The sequence below is a fragment of the Rattus norvegicus genome, chromosome 17 (assembly GCF_036323735.1).
Source record: "Rattus norvegicus strain BN/NHsdMcwi chromosome 17, GRCr8, whole genome shotgun sequence".
In the NCBI taxonomy this organism is placed as follows: Eukaryota; Metazoa; Chordata; class Mammalia; order Rodentia; family Muridae; genus Rattus; species Rattus norvegicus.
In genome coordinates this window covers 57,365,133-57,387,391 of record NC_086035.1, presented here as the reverse complement: position 1 = coordinate 57,387,391, position 22,259 = coordinate 57,365,133, and the positions used below count along the sequence as shown (strand labels likewise).

General features: G+C 46.2%; 1 protein-coding gene across 21 annotated transcripts in view; it reads left to right on the top strand.

Annotated features, from left to right (window-relative positions):
• Svil (supervillin) overlaps positions 1-22,259 on the top strand; it is a 195,599-nt gene that overhangs the window by 152,117 nt on the left and 21,223 nt on the right. For 13 of the 21 annotated variants that reach the window (XM_006254030.5, XM_063276626.1, XM_006254031.5 and 10 more), the window contains 11 exons: positions 3,024-3,071; positions 4,171-4,248; positions 8,939-9,086; positions 13,101-13,190; positions 13,276-13,362; positions 15,165-15,342; positions 17,374-17,546; positions 19,121-19,276; positions 20,813-20,949; positions 21,575-21,722; positions 21,839-21,984. In XM_006254030.5, the coding sequence (XP_006254092.1) occupies positions 3,024-3,071; positions 4,171-4,248; positions 8,939-9,086; positions 13,101-13,190; positions 13,276-13,362; positions 15,165-15,342; positions 17,374-17,546; positions 19,121-19,276; positions 20,813-20,949; positions 21,575-21,722; positions 21,839-21,984 (1,389 nt within the window). The remainder of the gene's footprint in view (positions 1-3,023; positions 3,072-4,170; positions 4,249-8,938; positions 9,087-13,100; positions 13,191-13,275; positions 13,363-15,164; positions 15,343-17,373; positions 17,547-19,120; positions 19,277-20,812; positions 20,950-21,574; positions 21,723-21,838; positions 21,985-22,259) is intronic. The other 8 variants (NM_001108416.3, XM_017600627.3, XM_017600626.3 and 5 more) reach the window with 2 other exon arrangements.

Sequence of the window (22,259 nt, the reverse complement as noted above, 5' to 3'; positions counted from 1 at the left end):
TAACCACAACATAATATATGTAACATTTATAATTTGCAGTCCATGACAACTTTCTGCCTAATCGTAAGCCTGCTTCACGATGATGAGGTATAGCTTTTATTGAGGACCTATTTATGACTATCAATCACTATTAAGTCACATGTGCAAGCGTTGCATATGTGGGCATATCAGTGAACTGTTGAGTCACAAACGCAGTGATCGTCAGCCTTGGCCAGGTACCCCATTGCTTCAGCCATGATGTCCTTGCCCACTGGTGCTGTGGATACAAATGTGCTTGCTGGCTGAGGCAGAAAGATACACTTGAGGCACACCTAACTAGGTAGCTCCTAGAACCTTCTAAAGTCTTCAGACAGAGAACATATACCTGAGTAGCAGATCTGTCAACTGTGCATGGCGTCAGTTCCCAGTGCGATTGTTTTGAAAGATCTGGATTCCTACAGTCAGGACAAAACAAAAAGGAAGCTTAAACTGAGATGGATTTCCCACAGATCTGCTTAGGAGAGTGAAGGCTCATGTTATTTCCAGAGCACTGTGGGTAAAGGATGGGTCTGAACTGCCTAGACACTCGGCTGAGGTGCTCATAGCAGGAGACTCAGGCTCCCCCTGCTTGGGATAGAAAATCCAGTGCTGGAGCGGCAGGGCTCTAGACCCAGCCTGCACAGCGTGTGCCCCCAGGGCTCACTCGGCTTCCACTTCTGCAGCCACGGTGAACTCACTGTTCCTAGACTCTGGTGGCCTAGTTCACTTTGGCCTAGACAATAAGCTCTTTGAAGTTAAAATAAGCCGATCTATTTTAGGCTCTTGTCCCTCACATGGGGAAATCTCCAGTTCTGTTAAGGTCAAGTGGTTTTCAGACGCCTCTGACAGCACACGGGTTCCTTTCTTCCCAGGGGTTGGGAGTCTGCTTAAGCACACACTACTTCACTGCACTTAGATGAGGCAGGCAAAGTGCCTTAAATCTGGTGTTTCTTGAGGTGGCCCTTCGGCTTGCTTGAAAAGTTATGTCAAGTGTCTGTCTGAAAGCCACCTGGGAGAAGGGAAGACTGGTGACGTGTGCATGCAGACAAGAGCCTGGTACCTATGGAAAATTGAGACTTTGCCATGGTGCCCAGTGGGAGAACAGGGGGCAGGTGGTGCAAGCATCAGTCTTACAGCCAAACGCAAAGAAGCTGGGCTTACACCCACTCCCACCCCAGTTCTAAGCTCTCCAAATAGCACACATCTATGGTTACTAAACATTTTCTAGCTCATGGTATTTGATACACAGACACAGGTTGCAGGTGTGGGAACACAGAATAAGCCATGTGCATCCCTCCCGTGAAGATCCATGCTATGAAACTTGTTGTGGAAGCCAGGTGGGGAATTTAAATGTTCCAGCAGCCACCTTAAGAAAAGTGCATGCCTCAGCATGGTGACACACAGGTGAAGTGCCAGCATTCCCAAAAGAAAAGGACACCCAACGTTGACCTGTGGCCTCTGAATGTGTACACGCCTGTATATCTGTGCATACACACATACACTACAAAACAAAATCAATTTCTCTTTCTGCTAATACCATACCATTTAAACTTTGAGGACCTTGTAAGACCCTAGAAAAGACACTAGCAGTATGGAGAGAAAGCTCAGTGGTTAGGAGCACTGATTGCTCTTTTGGAGAATCCAGAGACAATTCCCAGCACACACATGGGGGCCCACAACAATTTGTAACCCCAGGGACTCTGACACCCTCTTCTGACTTCTGGGGGCATCAGTCCGGAGACATGCATGCAAGCAAACACCTGTACACAATAAAATGAGATTATTTTTTAAAAACATAAAAGCCATTAAGGGAGGGGAACAGCGGCACACACCCATAATGCCATCTCTGAGGAGGCTGGGACAGGAGATTTCTGTATGTTCATGCCACTCTAGGCTACCTAGTAAGTTTCAGGTCAGCCAAGGTTTCAGAATGATCCCTGTCTCAAAGCAACTACAACAACAAATTAACTAAATAAATGCTTTGGAAATTGGTAGCCATTCTCTCTATCAAAGGGATGGTCCCCCAAAGAAACCACGATGTTTCTACCTGTGTCCCCTCTGGGGTCCTGTATGATAACATGGTCTTATTTGGGCTCCTGAGTAGCTTTGAAGAAAGTAAGGCTTTTCCTTGTTCTCAGCTTTCACCCCAGGGACAGTCATTTGTTTTCCATTGACAGTCCTCAAAATCAAGGTTCAGGAAATGACTCTGAAGAGCACTGATTATTCCCCAGCTGGCCTCACTTCCCATGGAAATGACTCAGGTCCCTTTTTTCTCCTCCTCTCTCCCTCACAGCCCCCCAGTCCTGCCTCCTGGACTTGAGTGAGTGTAGGTCTGGGTGAGCAGGCAGACACCTGGGCACACTGAACGTGGCACACGCACGTAGCAGTGAGGATAAAAAAGCCACTAAACAGTGGCACAGTCCAGGCCCACACTCGGAGGGACGAGTGTACTCCAGCAGGGTTTGTTTTCACGTCCGTCAAGAGAAGGAAAGTAAAGCAAGGTCTTCCAGAGGTCACGTGCCAGGTGTCTTCTTTCTTTCTAGCGAGTTATCACTAAACCCCAGCCCACCCTGGGCCTAGTCAGCACTGCAGCATATAAGGTGACCTATGTCCGTTTGAAGACAGTCATCCGGTATCTGGGACTTTTTCCAGGAAATAAAAACCCATTGTAGAATGGCTGTTTTCAGGTCTGTATCCGTGTGAGTCCTGGGTGGGATTGGATGACCCTTCTGCTGCCCTAATTAGGTCACTTATGGCTGGAATTTCAGATATCACCAAAACAACCTGAAAATTGAAGGAAGGAACCCTTGCCACATTCATATTAAATTGTCTGTCGTGGCTGAGGAGTGTCATTCTGTGGGGTGATGTAGTCCCGTCCCTGAGGAACGGTTGCTTGCTGTTCACAGCTCTTGGATGTGCACATATGCATGCTTCTGTCTGACCAGACCCAGGCACAGACTGCTCTTCCCCTCCTCTACAACGTTCCTATTTGTTTTAACCTGTAGGAAGAAGGAGGATTTACAGATGATAATGCCATTTCTAATCTGCTCTGGGTAAGCTTAACTCTAATGCAGGTGTCCTTCTGTAACCGAACGCAGTGGATCCCGCTGGTGGGTGAAAAGCTGAGACACACAGCCTGGAGGCAGAGAAGCAAAGAGAGAGGGGTCTGCCTTGATAACACTGCAGAGACTCCTCAGAGTCATGCCTCTGGAAAAGAAAGCTGGGGATTCTCAGTGGAATCTTATGTGTATATGCGTGTATGTATATATGTGCATGCATGTATGTATAAACATGCACATATATGTATACACATGCATATACACTTATGTATACACACATATATACATATATATGTATATATTAAATATCAATATATATGTGTGTATATATGAAAAACTTGTCATATATAGAGAGAGGTCAAAACTTTCCTGAGTGTGCTCAGTTCGTGGTCCCGCATAGCATAATTTAATGTTTAATAGCATGGGAGCCTCTCAGGCTAGTGCAAATGATCTGAACAATGTCACAGTGGCTGTAAATGTCACTGGTTCCTTCTAAAGTTCTCTGGAAATCTTATCTGGGGGAAAAAAAACAGCTTTGAAGGAATAGTGGTTCGCAGTCCCTAAGAGGGGCTGAGGCCCTCTCCTCACCAGGGATAGGTAACTGTCCCTATGGCTGCTAACGTATCTTCTAATTCCATGGCACCTATGGTTTCCCATGCCTTCCCCATTTGTTTTTTTATATCCCTGGCCAATATGCAGCTTTCCCTGAGTGTGGGAACTGATCTGGTTTGCTAATATAATGAAGACACAAAGAAAGAGATTGTTTGTGTTACGTATTTAAGCTATTGGCGAAGGGCCCAGGTCTCATCCCTTTAGCTAAATATCCATATATATTTACATATGAGTTCCATTGATCGCCCATTCCCTTATTTAGTTACCACACAGCCCTGGCTCAGGTGCCTGGACGGGCCATGTGGGAAGTGTGTCATTCGGTAATGACACTCAAAGGAAGGAGGGTCTTAGAACCACAATTGCAATGGGAGCATTAGCTGCTGGAAAACTTGTGTGTGTCTCCTCTCCCACGCCACTTGCCCACTCCTACCCCCTGGTCCTCCTTCCAGTTTCCCTCTAATCCTCTTGATCTGCCCTATAGGAACCTGTATTTGCTTCTACTTACCCTCCTGCTATGCCTGCTGCCCATAAACACCTGTCCTTTGTATCTGTTAATCAGGTGAGGAAAAACCTATGGGGTATGGTAGAGAAGGCTTCATTTGGGGGATAAGCAGCTCCTTGGTTGTGTATGTGGAGAGAGAGGCAGAGGTTGTGCGTATCTGTGTGTGAGCGTGTGTGTTTAACGTTTTCATATTTTTCAAAGTAGTTCAACCCACACCGTATCCTTCACCCCATATTTTTAGGTGGATTCAGGACGGTGAATTTCCCCTCCCAGTCATGAAACTGAGTCTGAGGAACAGGTTCACTGTTTCTACCTCTGACTCTTCAGTCCCGAGGCAGGAGCCCAAGCACAGGGTATCCGTGGTTCCCACTGAGTACAGTGCCTTCCTGTGCAGGTCACTGCTGGTGATTACACCCTCGGCCCTGACCCACGTCGTCTGCCACTGCATTGGCGTACAGGATGGAGTTCCTCTTCTCATACGCTTGGTCCTTCCCTGACCATCACTCTCGCCTCTCTGGATCTATCAACCATTGATCTTGATCCCTGTAGAGAGCCGGAGGGCAGGCTTCACTTGGCCCTGTGCCTTCGTGTACTGTGAAAACTCGTTTCTCTTCAGCGCTGGGCAATATCCATGTGTCTTAAAGGACCAAGCTTATTTAGCCGTTCACTTCAGTGGCATCTGGTTGTTCTCAGGTTTGGGTAATGGTGAGTAGGGCAGCTATAAACAAAAGCTCATGTGCATTTTTTTATGGACACAAGTTTAAACATTCAAGTGTTAAAGGACATGATTGAGAAATCCTATGGAAATGCTTAGTTTCATAAGAAGCTTTCAGGTGTCTTTCACAGTAGCTGCTGCATTGAGTTCACATTTCCCCAGCATCCAATGAGGTGCTTCATGTTGCTCAAAGTCTATATAACAGCTTTCAACGTCAGTGTCTTAGCTTTTGGCCATACCAAAAGATACATTATAGGGACGCATTTTAATGTGAGTCCCTCACAGTGTGCCGTTGTTGACTATATTGTCATACAGTTCTTTTCTATCCCTGTGTGTTCTTCGGTGACATATCTACACAGATGCTTTGTTCATCAGTTCCCCAGTCGTTGAGATTGAGCCCTTTGTGAATCTTGGATAACAGTGCTGGCTTAAATAAGGTTTGCAAATATTTCCTTCCATCCCATGGTTTCTTTTCCTTCTTCTGACAGAATCGTTCACAACAGAGCAGCTTATTAATCTCAGCGAAGTCCATCTTGGCAACTAATCCTTTCATGAATCATGCCTTTGGTATTCTATCTAAGAGATGATTCTGCCCAGGCCGGGAAAAATAACATGCATGAGCCCATAGGTTTGATCTCAGCAGGGCGGTGTGTGTGTGTGTGTGTGTGTGTGTGTGTGTGTGTGTGTGTGTGTGTGTGTAAGTGTGATCTAGATTTTCTCCTATTACCTCTTAGGAGTTTTACAGTTTTACACTTCACAGATAAGACTATGAGCCAGTTGGAGTTAGTTTTTGTGAATCACATATGATCTAATCTGGGTCCATTTTTGTTTTATATGTAAGCAAGTATGCAAATATTGCAGCATGTAGCTTCTTAAAAATACTCTTCTCTCTGTAGTATTGCCTTTATCCTTTACTCCTTGAGGTTCAGTCAGCTGTGGGTTTATGGGTCTGGTTCTTGACTTTCTATTCTGGTCTGACGATGCAGCCAATGCCATACTGTCCTGAGTCCTGTAGCTTCATGAATCTTCCAGCTGAGTCTTCCATTCAGTTTCTGTGGGCTGTTTCAAGGTTTCTGCCTCTCCATATACATTCAAGTTCAAGATAAGCTTTTCTATTTATAAAAGAACCTTGTGGGATTCTTATTAGAACTACATAGGATTTAGAGATTATCAAGTTGGTGAGAACTGAGTTGAACATCTATCCATGAACATGGGATATCTTCCATTGAGTTTTTATTAAGTAAAAGAAAAAATAACATTCGTCAAAAGCAACTTATGTTTTATGTCCTCACACTTTAGAACATTTTAAGCCATGTATTACCACCTTTAACCCTTTACCCAGATATATGTCTCAACATGCTTATGTATTAGTTTAGCAGTGTTCTCAATGATGAGGTAACGTCCTTTACTTTGCCCCGGGAGTGGCGGTGTCTTGACGTTTCAAGATTCAAGAGTACAGAGAAGGAAACAGTGTTTGAGCAGTGCACAGGGTCTGTGAGGCCATGTGGAACTTCTGCTTCCTTGCCTGCTCCGAGGCTGTGCAGAGTGAGGTGCTGTTCCACCCAGATGCCATCACAACCCTCAGCCGGTGACAGGACCAAACTGAAACCACTTAAAATTTTGAGCACAGGGCTTCTACGTCAACTTGAGGATCCTAGGTGCTTGCAAACATGGATCGAAATCTTTGTTGAGGAAGGCAAAGCTGGGTTCTTTCTCATGTTACAGAGCTTTGATACTTGGCCCTATCTCTATTACTTAGCATATGGTCCTGTCATTTCTGCAGTAACTTACTCAATGGAAGGTAAAAACATAAAAGCCCCATCACAAGACTTCTTCCTATGAACCTTGCTAACTGTGGAGGAATTCTGCCTTATGACTTGCTGCTAATCCTAATGATAGCTGAGCTGTGCTCTCCTGCCACACCTCATTCCCTGGGTGAAAAGGAGAGGTTTGCTCTGATTTCATCAACCTTCCTTCCCAGCCTCTTCTCTTTCTCCTTCACGACCCCACCCTCTCTCCCATCTCCCGTTCCCTTTGCTTCTCTCCACCATGTCGATGACATCTGCATTTGACAGAGTAACTTATAGATGAAGTAGGTCTATGTCAGTCAGTATTCTGCCTCCTCTCGCTATTCTAGGCTGCAAAGCACCCATCTGCTAGCCACAGGACAGGACATAGAGCTTATCAGAACTAAACAAGAAAACACAATCTAGTACAAAAAAAAAAAAAAGGCAAGATAATAATGACGTTTCAAAGTGAAAAAAACCAAAAGAGACAGCTATAGATTTTTGTTCATACTTTGAAGAGTTTCGTGTGTTATGGTGGATTTTGTAGGATTTATTCCTGCTACAGCCTTTAAGGCCAAGGGGTGTGAACTTGGTGTTCCCCAGGACAAACACACCAAATAGCCACGTTATCTAAAATTTTCCAGAAAAGAAAAACTTCTATGTTTAATACCTGAACTTAGAAGGGAGTAAAGAAATTCCTTCCGAACGGTCTGGAAGGTTTGGGTCAAGTTGTTTCATCCCACGGATCAGAATTTTCGTCTTCCAGAAAAAAAACATTTGGGTGCTAAGCTGTTGATTGGAGGAAAGCATTTTTTTTCCCAGTCACTAGCCACATAACTGGACCACACCCTACACTTTGGAGAGGCCATGAGCCTCCTTACTCATTTTAATGGCATTCTGGATGGTTTTGAGAAATATTTTTTAGCCAACTGCTCTGTTGATTTTAATTAAGCCTTACTTTGGACACTTCATTTTCAAGCAGACTTATTCTCTCAAATTTCATTGTGTCTTTCCGTCAAGGTGATCTCATAGTTTACTCAGTAAATTTATATAACTAAAGTGTTCTTTGGAATTAGGGTCATGGTGTCAATCCTGAGTGGAAAGGTTTCAAATGGCTTTTTAAACTGTTAGCAGCGTTCATAATGGCACCGGTTAAAACTTGTAGGGAAGTTTCCATCCCAGGCAGGGTGCTCTCCTATACCCTTCCCCTGACCCACCAATTTCTGCTTTCAACTCTTCCTGCCACTTCCCACTCTCTTTCTCTAGTCCCCTCTCCCATGTCATGTATGAGTCTGTGTCTGTGTCCCTGTGACTGTCCTTATGTGTTTGACCAAGTATGTGTGGCTGTGTATGTGAGTGTGTATGTATGTGGTTGTGTCGTGTGTGTGTGTGTGTGTGTGTGTGTGTGTCTGTGCCTGTGTCTGTATATGTGAATGGTCTGACTGCATGTGTCTAATTTTATTTTTCCTTCCTAAACTATGAGCACAATGTTTGTATAGTATGATGATCTGCTCCATTTTGTACTTCAGTGAGTGCTGCCTAAAGTCAAAGGTGTTTCTCTTCATGCCCCTGACATACTGATGCAATGATTATGACGAGAGGCTTGACATCAACCTTGTGTTCACCAAACCCCACCTGTGTTTGAGTTGTCAGTCTTCCCCAGTAATGTTCTTACTAGGCCCATGCCTGGGCCCACACTAGGGCCATGCATTACATTTAGCTGTCAAACTCTGGGACAAGGTTGTCACTTGGTCAGAATTACTAAGGATATCAGAATCACTTCTGGCCATGAAGGTGTGCTGGAGAATCATAGGCAAGGAAAATTCATGGGTTAGATGATGGGGACTGCCGTTTGTCGGTGAAGTCTCCCACATTAGAGACTCAAATGCTGAGAACCATTGTTCTCGGTGTGGGTTGTGTCTAGACACAACCTAGGTGTGTCCTGGGTGTCAGATCTGTTATGATCTAAAGCCTCCTCCCAGGCTCCTGTAGCTCCCGTAGCTCCCTAACTCCCCGGTAACATCACTACAAACCGGAAGGCCCGCCTGGGGAATTGTGAAATTCACGATTCTAACCAGCCCTCCTACTTCATCAAACTCATAGCATTGAGGAGATGAGTTAGACAAAGGTGAAACAAGGCAGCTGTGTCTCTTAACCTGTTTTGTCACTGGGCAAATGCTGCCAGACTGAAGCTTACACCTCCATCTTGCTCCTCTTTCTCTCCTTCTGTGCATTTTATACACAGAGAGTCACAGAAAGTCGAGAGAGCCAGATGACGATTGAAGAGAGGAAGCACCTCATCACTGTGCGCGAGGAAGCTTGGAAGACAAAGGGCAGAGGCGCTGCGAATGACTCCACACAGTTCACCGTGGCAGGAAGAATGGTGAAGAAAGGTCAGGGCCTGTGTGCACACACAGCAGGGCACACCTGTCCATGGGGGGAGAGTGGTGCGTGACAGCTCAGCAGGGAGAGGGCAGGCCCTGGTCTTTACATCTCATACTGCACTGGTGTTGGGTGAGGAGTGGGTTTTGACTGTTGTGTAGGGTGTTTCTGCTGCGGACGTCCTAGTACTGCCTCTTCAGGATAGGAAGCCTGATCCAGTCTGTTACTGTTCCAGAACTCATCTGTTTGGAAAAGGAGTGCAATCGTAGGATTGAGATTTGATTGCAACTCTGCCCCCCACCCCAAAAAAAAAGCAATTTTAACCAATCATTTCCCATGGTCCTTCTAAATTGTTTCCATCTCCTTGCAGACTGACATCCATCTAGACACGCCTTCCACCACCACCAAGGAAGCCTTTGGAAACAAAAGTGGCTTAGCAATCAGGAGCCCCTCTTGTCCTGTACAAGTCAGCTCCCATGTCCCTTGACTCTAGAATTGTAAACTGTGGCTTACAGAGGAGGTCAATTTGCAGGCATGTGACAGATGTCTAAGAGATGTCTGGATTTCAGAGAAGAGATAGGGATGCCCTGCAGATCACCAAGTGCACCACGATCCCCAGACTGCTGTCAAGCTAAACCCAGAGATGCAGGAAACAGCACTGCGTCACCTTCATCAGTGGCCTCGAGAGTTTGGGGCTTTAATTCATGTCCTATGGCACATGGTTAAATGTTAGGGTCCCTCCGTCATCCGTATGTATAAGCCTCCATTTTTCATATTTTTGGTTGTGAGCCTAGCCTTTAACGGCTGAGCCATCTCTCCAGCCTGAACCCCATATCTCAAGCTAATATTATCTAAAAGCGGATCCCCTAGTTACTGGTAATGCCTTCACATACACCTGGGCTTTGGGTTTTGCCAGCAACATCATCAGTTTAGCCATCCATCACCTCAGACCTTCCATTCTGGATAGAGCCTAACTCCTTCATGGCATTTGAGAGATGCTTGCGGAAGGGAGGGAGAGGGAAGGAGGGCAAGCCTTGGAGAATAATTTCCTTGCATCTTACTGGAAGAAGCCTTTGAGACAAATGTCTCACCTTGAAAGACAGCAGGTCATTGGTCCTCACAGGATGAAGCAGGACCTGGCTTTTCTTCAGGAGATCATGTTACTGTTCAGTTAGGTGTAATCTGGAGCCCAGCCCCGCCCCACACTCCTCACCCCTCACCACCCACCGCCAACCCCTATGAACAAATCCATTAAAGGCAGCTGGAACTGAGAGTCCAAGCCTTCAGCTGCCGGCTCCAACTTGTATCCTATGGCAGTTAGCTCATTTTTATTTTAGTTTATCTTGCCATCTCATCTGAAGACCTAACTGGGCTCCTCCCCTGAATGCACCCTGTGCCCTGGCCCACACTACCGGTTTGGATATGGAGTAGTCTGCCCCACAGTGAATGTTCTGTTCCTATTTCCCTGCACAAGCCACGTATTTCCTTAGGATTCCGTAAGTCATGGGTCTTTCTGGGGGTAATAATTCCCTTGCTTTTAATCTGATAGAAAAGACCACATCTATCTTTGAACTATTAGTTCTTTTTGATTTGCAATTATATGGCATCCAGTTTTTGTTGACTGCAGATAACAACAGTCCTAGACCCTACCCCACAGGACATCCACGGAATTCTAATCTCACAGTTTCAGGGTTTCACTGTTTCTCCCCAAGAAACTCTAAGCTCTTCTGATTTCCTTTGGACCTTTTCTGCTTTTTATATCTTTTTATTCTGTGTAACAATTACCACTTCACAAGATCTTGCTAACAGTCTGAGATGGGAGGACAATGTTAGAACGTGCCATGAATAAAAGATGTGAAAATGTCCCCAGAGAGGAGCCCCATGTCTGTGACTTTTGAAGTTCACTGAAAAGAGCTGTGGGGGAGAACTTTGGCGGCTTTAATACTTTGAAACTTCACTCTATATCCCCTGATGCATTATGGGGAAATCTTACCATCTCTCGCTAAGAAGGCAGTGTCCCACAGGTCCAGGAACTCTTTTGTGCATTGTGGTCTGACTGACAGCAGGGGGCACTGTAGCCGTGGGATTTGCCCCCTGTCGGTGAAGAAGGGCAGATTTTTGCTAGTTGCTTTGAGACTATCAGCCTGCTGAGCTGAGTAAATCTAGTTTATTGCCTGCCTTTAAAGCCAATGGACTCCTCTGATAACTCAAACACTCTTTAGTAGGTAATGACCTGATGTCTGTCCTACTTTGTGACACCCAATTTTACTTATATTACTGCATTTCAAGAAGTCTTAGTTTCTCGAGGACATGAGCTTTTTGCTGACCTGGTAACAGAAATTAGTTTTAGAATGTATGCACATGTATTTGCTAGTGTATATGCAAACAGACATTGAGAAGTGTTTCCATCCGTTGCCAGAACTTAAGTATTGAATCACTTCCAGTCTTGCCTTGTTCCTGCATTGTAATGCTTCATTTGCATCTCTAGCTCATGGGGGAAGGAGCAGAACCCTCCTCTCTTTCTCTGTTGTTGAGAATAACATGCATGTTCTCTGCTGTTCTAGGACAGCACTCACAGGGCTATGTCCTCTTAAACTTACACACACACAGGCACACACGCACATGCACACAGGCACACACACACACAGGCACACACAGGTACACACACACACAGGCACACACACACAGGCACACACACACATAGGCACACACACAGACACACAAGCACACACACAGGCACACACACACACAAGCATGCACACACAGGCACACACACACAGGCACACACACACACAGGCACATACACATACACATACACACAGGCACACACACAGGCACACACAGGCACACACACACACAGGCACATACACATACACATACACACAGGCACACACACAGGCACAGGCACACACACAGGCACACACACAGGCACAGGCACAGGCACACACACAGACACACACACACAGGCACACACACACACATACACACAGGCACACACATAGGCACACACACACACATACACACAGGCACACACACAGGCACACACGCACACACACACACACAGGCACACACACAGGCACACACACACAGGCACACACACACACACAGGCACACACAGGCACACACACACACAGGCACACACACACAGGCACACACACACAGGCACACAGGCACAGGCACACAGGCACACACACAGAGGCACATACACAAACACACACACACACAGGCACACACACTGCAGAGGGTGCAGAGAGCAGCAGCATCTCATCCGTTCTTTACAAACACTACACTTATTTCCCTCCCCAATGCCCTCCACTCAGGTAGGAGTGGCTATCTCTAAACTGTCTATCTGATGTTTTCATATTTCAGCTGAGTGCCCTCTGTGCTAAAAGTCCCCATTGTACTTTTCGTACGTCCTTCAGCCTCTGTTTGAGTAAGCCCTTCCCACCCTCTATCTTGGGGAACATGTGATTGTTTTCAGCATACCTGAGCTGGGCGAACCTCACCCTCCCACAGTCCCAGATGGGTCTGGTGTGTGTTCACCTATCTTTCTCCTGAACGCTCGGACCTCTGGGTTATTCTCCACAGTCAGTGCTCATGAGCTCACCCTGTCATTGCTTCCTCACAGACTGGAGAGAGTCCTGGGGCCTGAGGCCTTGCTGCCTCAGACAAGGCAACTTACTCCAAACCACATCTGTGGTGCAAATTTACTTTTTCCCTTTGGACCCCACCACTATCAGAACTCCCTGTTGTTCCAGCATATTCTGGAAGCCATGTACACCCTCACTCCATTTATAGCACATGGATGTGCTTCCCCTTGTCCTCACTGTTTATCTAGAGTTTCAGCTTGCCATCTGTGTAGTTCATAGAAGAGGAAAACCCTAGGTGTGGCTGTATTTGGTGGCCAACCTATGCATACTTATATAAATACTTGTGCTATAGAAATTTGTACAGCTTCATTGGGTTCTGTGAACTTCCACAATTAATCTTGAACATGCTAAACTGTCCTCTTGTGTCTTCTGCAGGTCTGGCATCACCCACGGCCATAACTCCCATCTCATCCCCTCTCTGCAGTAAATCAAGGGGCACGACCCCAGTTTCCAAACCCTTGGAAGGTAGGTGTCCCTGTCCACAGTGACATGAGTGTCTGAGCAGGGAAGCTCAGGGGTGCTTGCTCACAGATCGTTTCTACTTGTTTAGATATTGAAGCCAGACCAGATATGCAGCTGGAATCGGACCTGAAGTTGGACAGGCTGGAAACCTTCCTAAGGAGGCTGAATAACAAAGGTATGGGCCAGAAGCCAGAGGGGAGCTTCAGCTTGTCTTACTGCCCCACGCCTGGCCTCTGCTCTCTGGGAACCTAGCTTTCAACTTCTTAACTTTTGGAGTTTTGTTTTGTTTGACAGTTGTTTTTGTTATTGCTCTTAATTTGATTTTTTTGAAACAAGATATCACTTAGACCAGGCTAGCCTTGAACTTACTTCGTAACCAAAGATGACATTGAAGGACAGGCATGTACCATAATAGCTGGCTCTCCAAATCGCACTTCTGATTGCTTTCCCTCTTCAGCCAAGTTATCTCCTTAATTATCTACTTTCAGCAATTTCTATACACACATGCTTAAAATCTTTTGTTATTTTTCAAAAAATGAACCTGTAGTCAGTACTAACCAGAGCTCTAACTCTGATCCACTTAATAATATCCTAAATTTGGGATGCCCAATAGTGCACTTGTTGCTGACTCCAAACCCTTGGGATGCCATCCAGTCCAGGTATAACTCGGTGATTTTGTCTTTTCACTATAAAGCAATTAGTGTACAAATAGAAACTCAACTTACTTTTGGATGGGCTTTGAACTTTACGCATCATTTCTGCTAAGGCAAAAGGTATGTTTTCTAATAATTTCAAAAAATATCTAGTAAAAAGATAATGCAATAAACACCTTATTATAATAATTGGTGATACAAAAACAATATGCAGAAATAGCCTTTTCTCTCTTTATAAAACATATCTATTCATCAATACCGGGTACTTGAGTCCCTACAGGCTGAAAGTTATACAAACACTGAAAACCAGAGCTCTAAGGTCATTATATAATAGTTAATCTGACTAGGTAAGATGTATAAATGACAAAAATCTATTATACTGTTGTCTTTGTTAGGGTTTCTATGGCTTTCATAAATACCAGGACCAAAAGCAGCTGGAAAGGAAAGGGATTTATTGATTGACTGGGTGATTGGTCTGACAGCTTATAGTCCAGCATCCAGGGAAGTCAGGGCAGGAACCCAAGTAAGGCTGGAACCTGGAGGCAGGAGCAAATGTGAAGAGAAACACTGCTTGTTTGTTGTCACGCTCCTCTTGGCTTCATCCTGATTTCTCACAGCGCCAAAGGACCACCTGCCCAGTGTTGACACCACCCACAATGGGCGGGGCCTAATACATCAATCGCTACTCAAGAAAATGATGCACAGGTTTGCCCACAGGCCAGTCTTGTGCGGACATTTTCTCAATTGGTACTCTTTTTTCCCAAATGACTCTGGCCTGTATCAAGCTGACATAGAACTAGCCAGTCAATGGAGTCACAGTGATCATGACCACCGCAGCGTTCTACCTGCTCTTGGAAATAAAGTTTTATTGGAACACAGCTATGTCCTTTCATTGACCTGCTGTCTGTCCAGAGCCACTTTGGCACTATAACAGCAGAGTTGGGGAATTGCATCCGAAGCTATGTGCTCTCCTCAGAGTAGTCCCAAATGCTTCCCAGTTCTTTCCAGAAAACATTTGCAGAACCCTTAATATGGAACAAGGTTAAGGTTAGCTCCCTCTAGTAGAAACGGATCAGGTTCACAAGTGCTCATGTGCTCGTGAGGGCAAGGTCATCCTGCTTCCTGTCCTGACCCTCACTGTGCAGGTGGGATATCCCTCTGTGAGGTGTGGAGTGAGCTGGGAGCTGGGGTGCAAGGGCAGGCAGGAAGAGGGCTTTGGACCTCACTACTGTGCTTTCCCTACTCCAGGAGCTTAGGCATTGCAGGAAAGGTCACAGTAATTGTTTCTCAAAAGCTCATAGTATGTTGGCTCCATTGTTGACAGTTGCTGGGATGCAGGAAACAGTTCTCACAGTCACTGGCAAATCTGTCAAGGAGGTGATGAAGTTGGATGATGATGAAACCTTTGCCAAATTCTACCGCAGTGTGGATCACAGTTTACCCAGAAGTCCTGTGGAGCTGGAGGAGGACTTCGATGTCATTTTCGACCCTTATGCTCCCAAGTGAGTTTGAGAATGGCTCCCTTCCCATGCTCCCCTAGTCCGTCTGGTCACCAGAAACTTCTGCCATGGGTATTTTCTCTAGAGCAAGATGCACAGGGTCAGCCTGCTGTACTTGTGTGTCTGCTGCGTGTGCTCTGGTGTTTGTGTAGTGTTGAAAGGTGTGACTGACTTTCACCTCACCCAAGCATTGCGTTGTGATGTTTTACCATTTTACCACTTAGCATTCTCCACAATTCTCCCACTGGACTTACTCATAATTGGATACTTGATTTATATGAGCGCAGATTAGCACCATGAACTGCGGAGATCCGGAGCCATAGTTCTTTGCTTCCTGCAATATATAAAACTGATCTGTCCATGGGCTTTCTCAGAGGCACCCAAAGGTGCCCAGACAAGCATTATAAAAAGTGATTACGTGTTAGGATTCCAGAAAAATACAAGTGTTGAACTGAGATCAACAAAAACAAATAAACAAAGTTGGGGGAAAATTTAGTTTAAACTCAGGTGTGCCTTGAGTAGAAAAAGTCAGTTGTAGCACAGTCTCTCTTAAGGCTGTCTTTCCATATGCTGTCTTCTTCCTGGTCAAACCACAACCATAGGGAAAGACGTACCTGCTTCCAACACCAGATGGACAGGCTACTCAGTCAACCCAGAGTCACTTCGCAGTAGATCCTCAAAGACTAGGTTTGCACTTCTGTGTTCCAGCTTGGGTCCAAAGTCCATTCCTATACCATTCATGCAGTCCAGTGGACAGATGATGCCCAACATCCAGAGGGGTGAGGTGAGCCCCAGAGGAAGACCCATAGAACACTAGGGGGCACTTGTTCTGAGCAAGCTGCACACAGCCCACACTGCACTTCTCTGCTCTTGCCTATGCAATTGCCAGAGGACCCGTGTCTTCCAGAAGTGTGTTTACTCATGGAAAGTTCCCGTCAACCCCTCCTGGTGCAATGCGTTGCTTTGCGTGTTTCCAGTTGATCGGGTCAACTTCTCCCCATCCAACTGTCATATATATAGTTGTGAAATGGAATAATTTAAACAAAAGTGCATTTGTGCTCGCATGCATACTGCTGGTATACAAAGGATGCTTGCAGGCACAGAGACCCAAGCCCTCGGCAATTCTTTATCACCACAGGAGTCTGTTGGGAGGCCACACCACTGATACACTACTTCCACAGGATGGTCTACCCAGACTTGGGCAAGACAGTCTCAGTTCAGAGATGATTCTGAAGGCCTATTTTATTCCAGGTGTGGTTACTTTCCTGAGGTACCTAATAGGCTAAGTTAATAAGAGCTGTGAATAGAAAAGCAATGTGTGAAGAAAATATTTAGTGTGGGGCAAAAAGATTCAACAGAAGTACAGTTGGCCAATGTCAACCAACCAGAGCTTCCAGGGACTAAACCACTACCCAAAGACTATACATGGACTGACTCTGGGCTCCAGCTGCATATGTAGCAAAGGATGGCCTTGTTGAGCACCAATGGAAGGAGAAGCCCTTGGTCCTGCCAAGGTTGAACCTCCAGTTTATATAGGGGATTGTTGGGGGTGGGGGGAGGTGAAGGGGGGTGGGGAGGGGAACACCCTTATAAAAGGAGAAGGGGAGGAGTTAGGAAGCTGATGGACAGGAAACCGGGAAAGAGAATAACATTTGAAATATAAATAAGAAATACCCAATTTAAAAAAAAAGAAAAAAATAAATAAATTTTAAAAATATGGGTCATGTGGATTGGGGCATTGATAATCAGGAAAAAAAAAAGTACGGTTGACAACTGCCAAGTCTCTGAGAACTTGTTAGTGATAGCAGCAGTAGGGGTGTGTGTGTGTGTGTGTGTGTGTGTGTGTGTGTGTGTGTGTGTGTGTCTGTCTGTCTGTCTGTCTGTCTGTCTGTCTGTGTGCCCATGTGCATGTGCAGAGCATCCCGGGCTCTCTAACCCACATAAAATCAGGAAGTAAAAATAATGGACTCTGTTGTCATGGGTCCAAGACCAGAAGGTAGAGTGACATCCGGGCCACATCTCCTTTGCCCGCAGGTTGACATCTTTGGTGGCAGAGCATAAGCGCTCAGTCAGGCCCAAGCGCCGGGTCCAGGCTTCCAAGAACCCTCTCAAACTGTTGGCAGCAAGAGACGACCTCCTTCAGGAATACACGGAGCAAAGGCTAAATGTTGCCTTCATGGAGTCCAAGCGGATGAAAGTGGAGAAGAGTGAGTGTTGGGCCTCTGGCCTGCCTCCGACCTGAACACTACTTATGTCCTGTCTCTCCTTGCTGCCTTGGAGCTGCCCCCTGAGCGGGTGTTCAGGGTGTTCAGGGGTAACTCCTATACAGAAGGGAGCTACACATTCACATGTGTGCCTGCCTCGAATTTGAAGATTTCTCACTGAATTGCTGCTTAAATTATGCTGTTTTGCTGAATTGGGTCTCGAGATGGAAGTGTTTCTGGATTTTCTAATTCCTCCAGATTTTAGCTCTGGCAAACCCAAGCACAGCAATCCTCCACTGACTCTAAGAAGGTTGAAGAGATCTCCTGTGGGTACCCAAAGGAGATGCATATCCTCACCCAGCATTTAAACCATTGCTTTCAGATTGTTCTGGGGGAGGTCCTGGGACTCCGTGGAGACCCACTTAGGTGGGTCAGGGTCAGGGAACTTGGAATGAACTGTGGAGTGGAGAGTGAGGTTGGTCTCTGACTGGACCCTGACCTTGAGCTATACATCTTGGCTTTATCTGGCCCAAAGTGTGAGTTCTACTTCTGCGAAGTAGTGATTTTCATGGTAGTAAAAGCATCTGTAGTCTTGATACTGAAATTCATTTTGCCATAGTCTTTGTTTTCCTCTTAGCATTTATAACTCCCTTTGCCAAAGGTTTTGTTTTAAGAGTATTTAGTGGCAGCACATGCCTGCAATCCCAGCACTCCATGTTCCAGGATAGTCTGGACTACATAGTGAGACCCTGTTTCCAAAACTAAGGGACGAACGGAGGGAGGCAAGGAGGGAAGAAAAGGAGAGGAGAGGAGTTCATTCCAAGTCCCTCCACCCTAACCCACCTAACCTTTCTCCACGCAGTGGAAAGGAAGAAAGGGGGGAAATTTAGAGGAAATAATTGTCTTTGCATTCTAACTAACTGAGAAGTGCTTCCCAAAAGGCAGAAGTCATCTGAGGTACCAAATAGTATCAGTGTTCTGGTTTCAGTATTAGAACCTTGTGGGGCACATGAGCTGTGCAACAGGGAGAGCTGGCCTCAAGCAAGAGTGAGGTCAAGATGTATCCAAAACCTCAAAACTCTCATCTTGATGCTGGCTGAAGTAAGGATCGCTCCCTCCCTGTCTGAGGCCTGTGTGCCCTGGTGCATGTAGCCTGTGTGACCACCACCTCTGCCCTTCTTGAGGTAGTCATATAGCCTTGTGACCAAGTTACAGGATTAAGTACCTGGGATCCCTCTTCATGCAGATGAAATATTTCTAGAACCTCAGCCCCAGGCAATAATTTGCACTCTCTCTGAAAACCCCTACCCTCCTCAAGGTTTATATAGCTTTGTTCACTCCCAATAAAAGGGAACTTTTTCACTAAATACCGCCTAGAAGAGCAGCCTCCCACAGGGTGACAAGTTCTGTGAGACTTGTCAACAGCGGTTGATGCTTCCTGTACTGCATTTAATTCTGTACACAGTGATTAAGCATTGAGCAGTGCAGCTGCTCAGACTTGGTCCTGTTGGTTAGCAGTCATCTATGATTACAAGCACTGGCTTTCAACTGTGCTTCCTCCCCACCTCCCTTCACAGTGTCCTCCAACTCCAACTTCTCAGAAGTGACGCTGGCGGGCCTAGCCAGTAGGGAGAACTTCAGCAGCATCAGCCTGCGGAGTGTCAACCTGATGGAGCAAAACTCCAACAACAGTGCCCTGCCCTACAAGAAGCTCATGCTGTTGCAGATTAAAGGTATTCTTTGTAGTGGTCCAAAGGAACTTTGGCAGGCTGTGGTTTCAGTCTGGTCGCTGTAGGACGATAGACTCCTAGCCGCATCCATTGTTCATTATGAGACAGCAGGTTAGGCGGTCTATTTGGACCTCCCCTTCTAGTGCTACACAGATGTCATCGGCCGGGAACGTCCTGCCCACTGATCTCCGAGCGTTTGTGAATGAGAACGAAGGAGTGGCTGAGTAGGAGACTTGGGGTTGGACTTGGTCTTTTACCCTTTCAGAATCCCAGGTTTTGGTCCTGTTTCCTCTGGCCCAATAGCCCATACCCCAACCCTGCTGTGCCATTTACCAGATATGCCCTCAGTCTCCAGCGTGGAGCTGCACACTCTTCTCAGTTCTTATCCTACTGGGATAAGGCATGACCCAGCTCAGCCAGATTAAGGAAACACACCCCTCGGGAAGGAATCATGGGAAGACAGGAGTGAGCCTCACCCATCCCCAGGTTCCACTCTCCTGCCCTTTTTGAAGAAGCAACAGAAAATTAGGGCTGTGAGGAAGGAGGGTGGCTCTACTCCTAGAGGTGACCCAGTCACCTCTGGATTCCTAAGATTATCCCTTGGATCATCCAGTGAAGGATAGATGGAGTAGCTTTTGCCTCTGCCAAGGATTCTAGGGTGTTTTCTACAAAGCCATTTCCTTTTTGATGTATTTAAAAGATTAGTGAAGGATAGGGAGTTGGCTCGGTGAGTAAGGCTGCTTCTTATATCAGCATGAGAACCCACACTTGAATCCCTGATGCCCACATAAAAACTAGACGTGGGTGTCTGTGCCTGTGACCCCAGCATTGTAAGGCAGAGACAGACAGATCCCAGGACCCCACTTGCCAGCCATTCTAGGTAAAATGGCAAGCGGCAGCTGCAGTCCCTAGGGAAGAAAACCCCTGGAATCCTGCTCTGATGGCCACATATCTGTGCGTGGGTACGCACACCTGCACACACTTGCGCACACAATGCTCACCAAAGACAAGAGAGGAGCACTGATGCAGAAATCATAGTAGGTGTTCGATCACGGAAGGCTCCGCCTTGGGGCATCACTTAGAAGAGAGTGGCAAGTGGTACAAAGCAGTACGTCCAAGCGGGTCCTGTCCACTTGCTCTGGAGCTACAGCGACTGTGGAAGGAGATCTTGTGGGGAGGCATGCCTTACCCTACAACATGGCTGGGTGTGAGCGCAGGACCTAGGCTGTGTGAAGAGAAGGCAGCACGAATGGCGTGTCCTTGCCACTCTTCCAAGACAGGAGAACCTGGCTGCATCCACAGGCACACTAAAATCCAGGCTTTGAGGCCACTCCTAAAATGTTCGGAGACCTTAGGGCAGTCACTGGCCAGCAACACCAAATGATTTTGCCGTCATACGACCCATCTTAACTTCCTTGTGCAGCTGGTCCTGGGAACTTATACTGGTGGTCAGAGTCTTGAGAATGGGAGATGTGTAGCTGAGATGTGCCCAGCATGGACTTCTGCACAGTGATATAAGGACTGGGGACTTGTCCACAGGAAGAAGACACGTGCAGACAAGGCTGGTGGAGCCTCGAGCCTCATCACTCAACAGTGGGGACTGCTTCCTTCTACTCTCTCCTCAGTACTGCTTCCTGTGGGTGGGAGAGTTCTCCAATGTCATTGAGAAAGCAAAGGTCAGTGTCTAAATGACAAAATGTTTCTACTGCTGTGTCCTTTATACGACAGTGAGGTGTTCTGGTCCATGCTAAGCCTCTCAGATACCCCGCGTTTCATTCGAGCAGAAAGGGACAGGTAGCGTTTCCTTTGCCAACATCTCTGAGGAGGCTTCTCTGAGGTTCTGAAGTGAAGGTCTGTGCCATGCATCTCCAGTTTGAAAGCCCTGGGTCTAAGCTGGCTTTTGAGTGACTAATGGGCATCTGTGAAGACCTAGTGTGACTCTTTCATGGAAATCCCATGGGCGAAGCCCCAGGATAGTGTTCAAAGCCCGTGAGTTATCTGTTGAATCTGACACACTGAGCTAGGTTGTAAAGTTACATACACCCAGACCATTGAGGAAGGAATTAATACACATACTCACCTAGCCCCAGACAAGATATAGGGTCCAAAGTTAATGAGTTATCTGTTGAATTATTACCGCAAAGACTGGATACAACTGCTCCCACAATTACATTTTCTTGACTGAGACAACCACCGTCTGCCGCCCTATGTGTCGTGCCTTTCATTGAGTTTCCTCTGATGGCAGCATGTGTAGACCACACTGATTTTTCTTCCCAGGTCATGTGTCCTGTTCTTTTCTAGGCATCTGAACTTGCGACATTAATTCAGACAAAGAGGGAGCTTGGTTGTAGAGCTACATACGTCCAGACCATTGAAGAAGGAATTAACACACATACTCACGCAGCCAAAGACTTCTGGAAGCTTCTGGGTGGTCAGACCAGTTACCAGTGTAAGAGTTCACCATATTTCAGAGTTAAGAGGCTTGGGCATCCTCTGTCCCCAGCCCCATCTCTTAACTGATCCTCTTAAGTCAACTACATTCTAATGTCCTGTCTTCCCCCAAAGCTGCTGGAGACCCAAAGGAAGATGAGCTGTACGAGACGGCCATCATAGAGACAAACTGTGTCTACCGCCTGACAGACGACAAACTCGTTCCTGATGATGACTACTGGGGGAAGATTCCCAAGTGTTCCCTTCTGCAGTCCAAAGAGGTACCAGCTTCAAGGATATAGAACTGCAGAGAGTTCTACCTGAGTCCATACTGACTCTCAAGCGTGGCTGAAGGACACTCATCCACTCTTTCAAACGATCACCACACCTATACCATACAAACAAATTCAGAATATTTTGCAAAAGTGGTGTGGATTATTGAAGGATTTTATATTTTACATAAAATATAAATACTACCTCTGCATCTTGAGTTAAGTAAGAGTAAACTTTAGTCTTAAAGTTTCAGGAATAATTAATGTGAGTATATGAAATTACA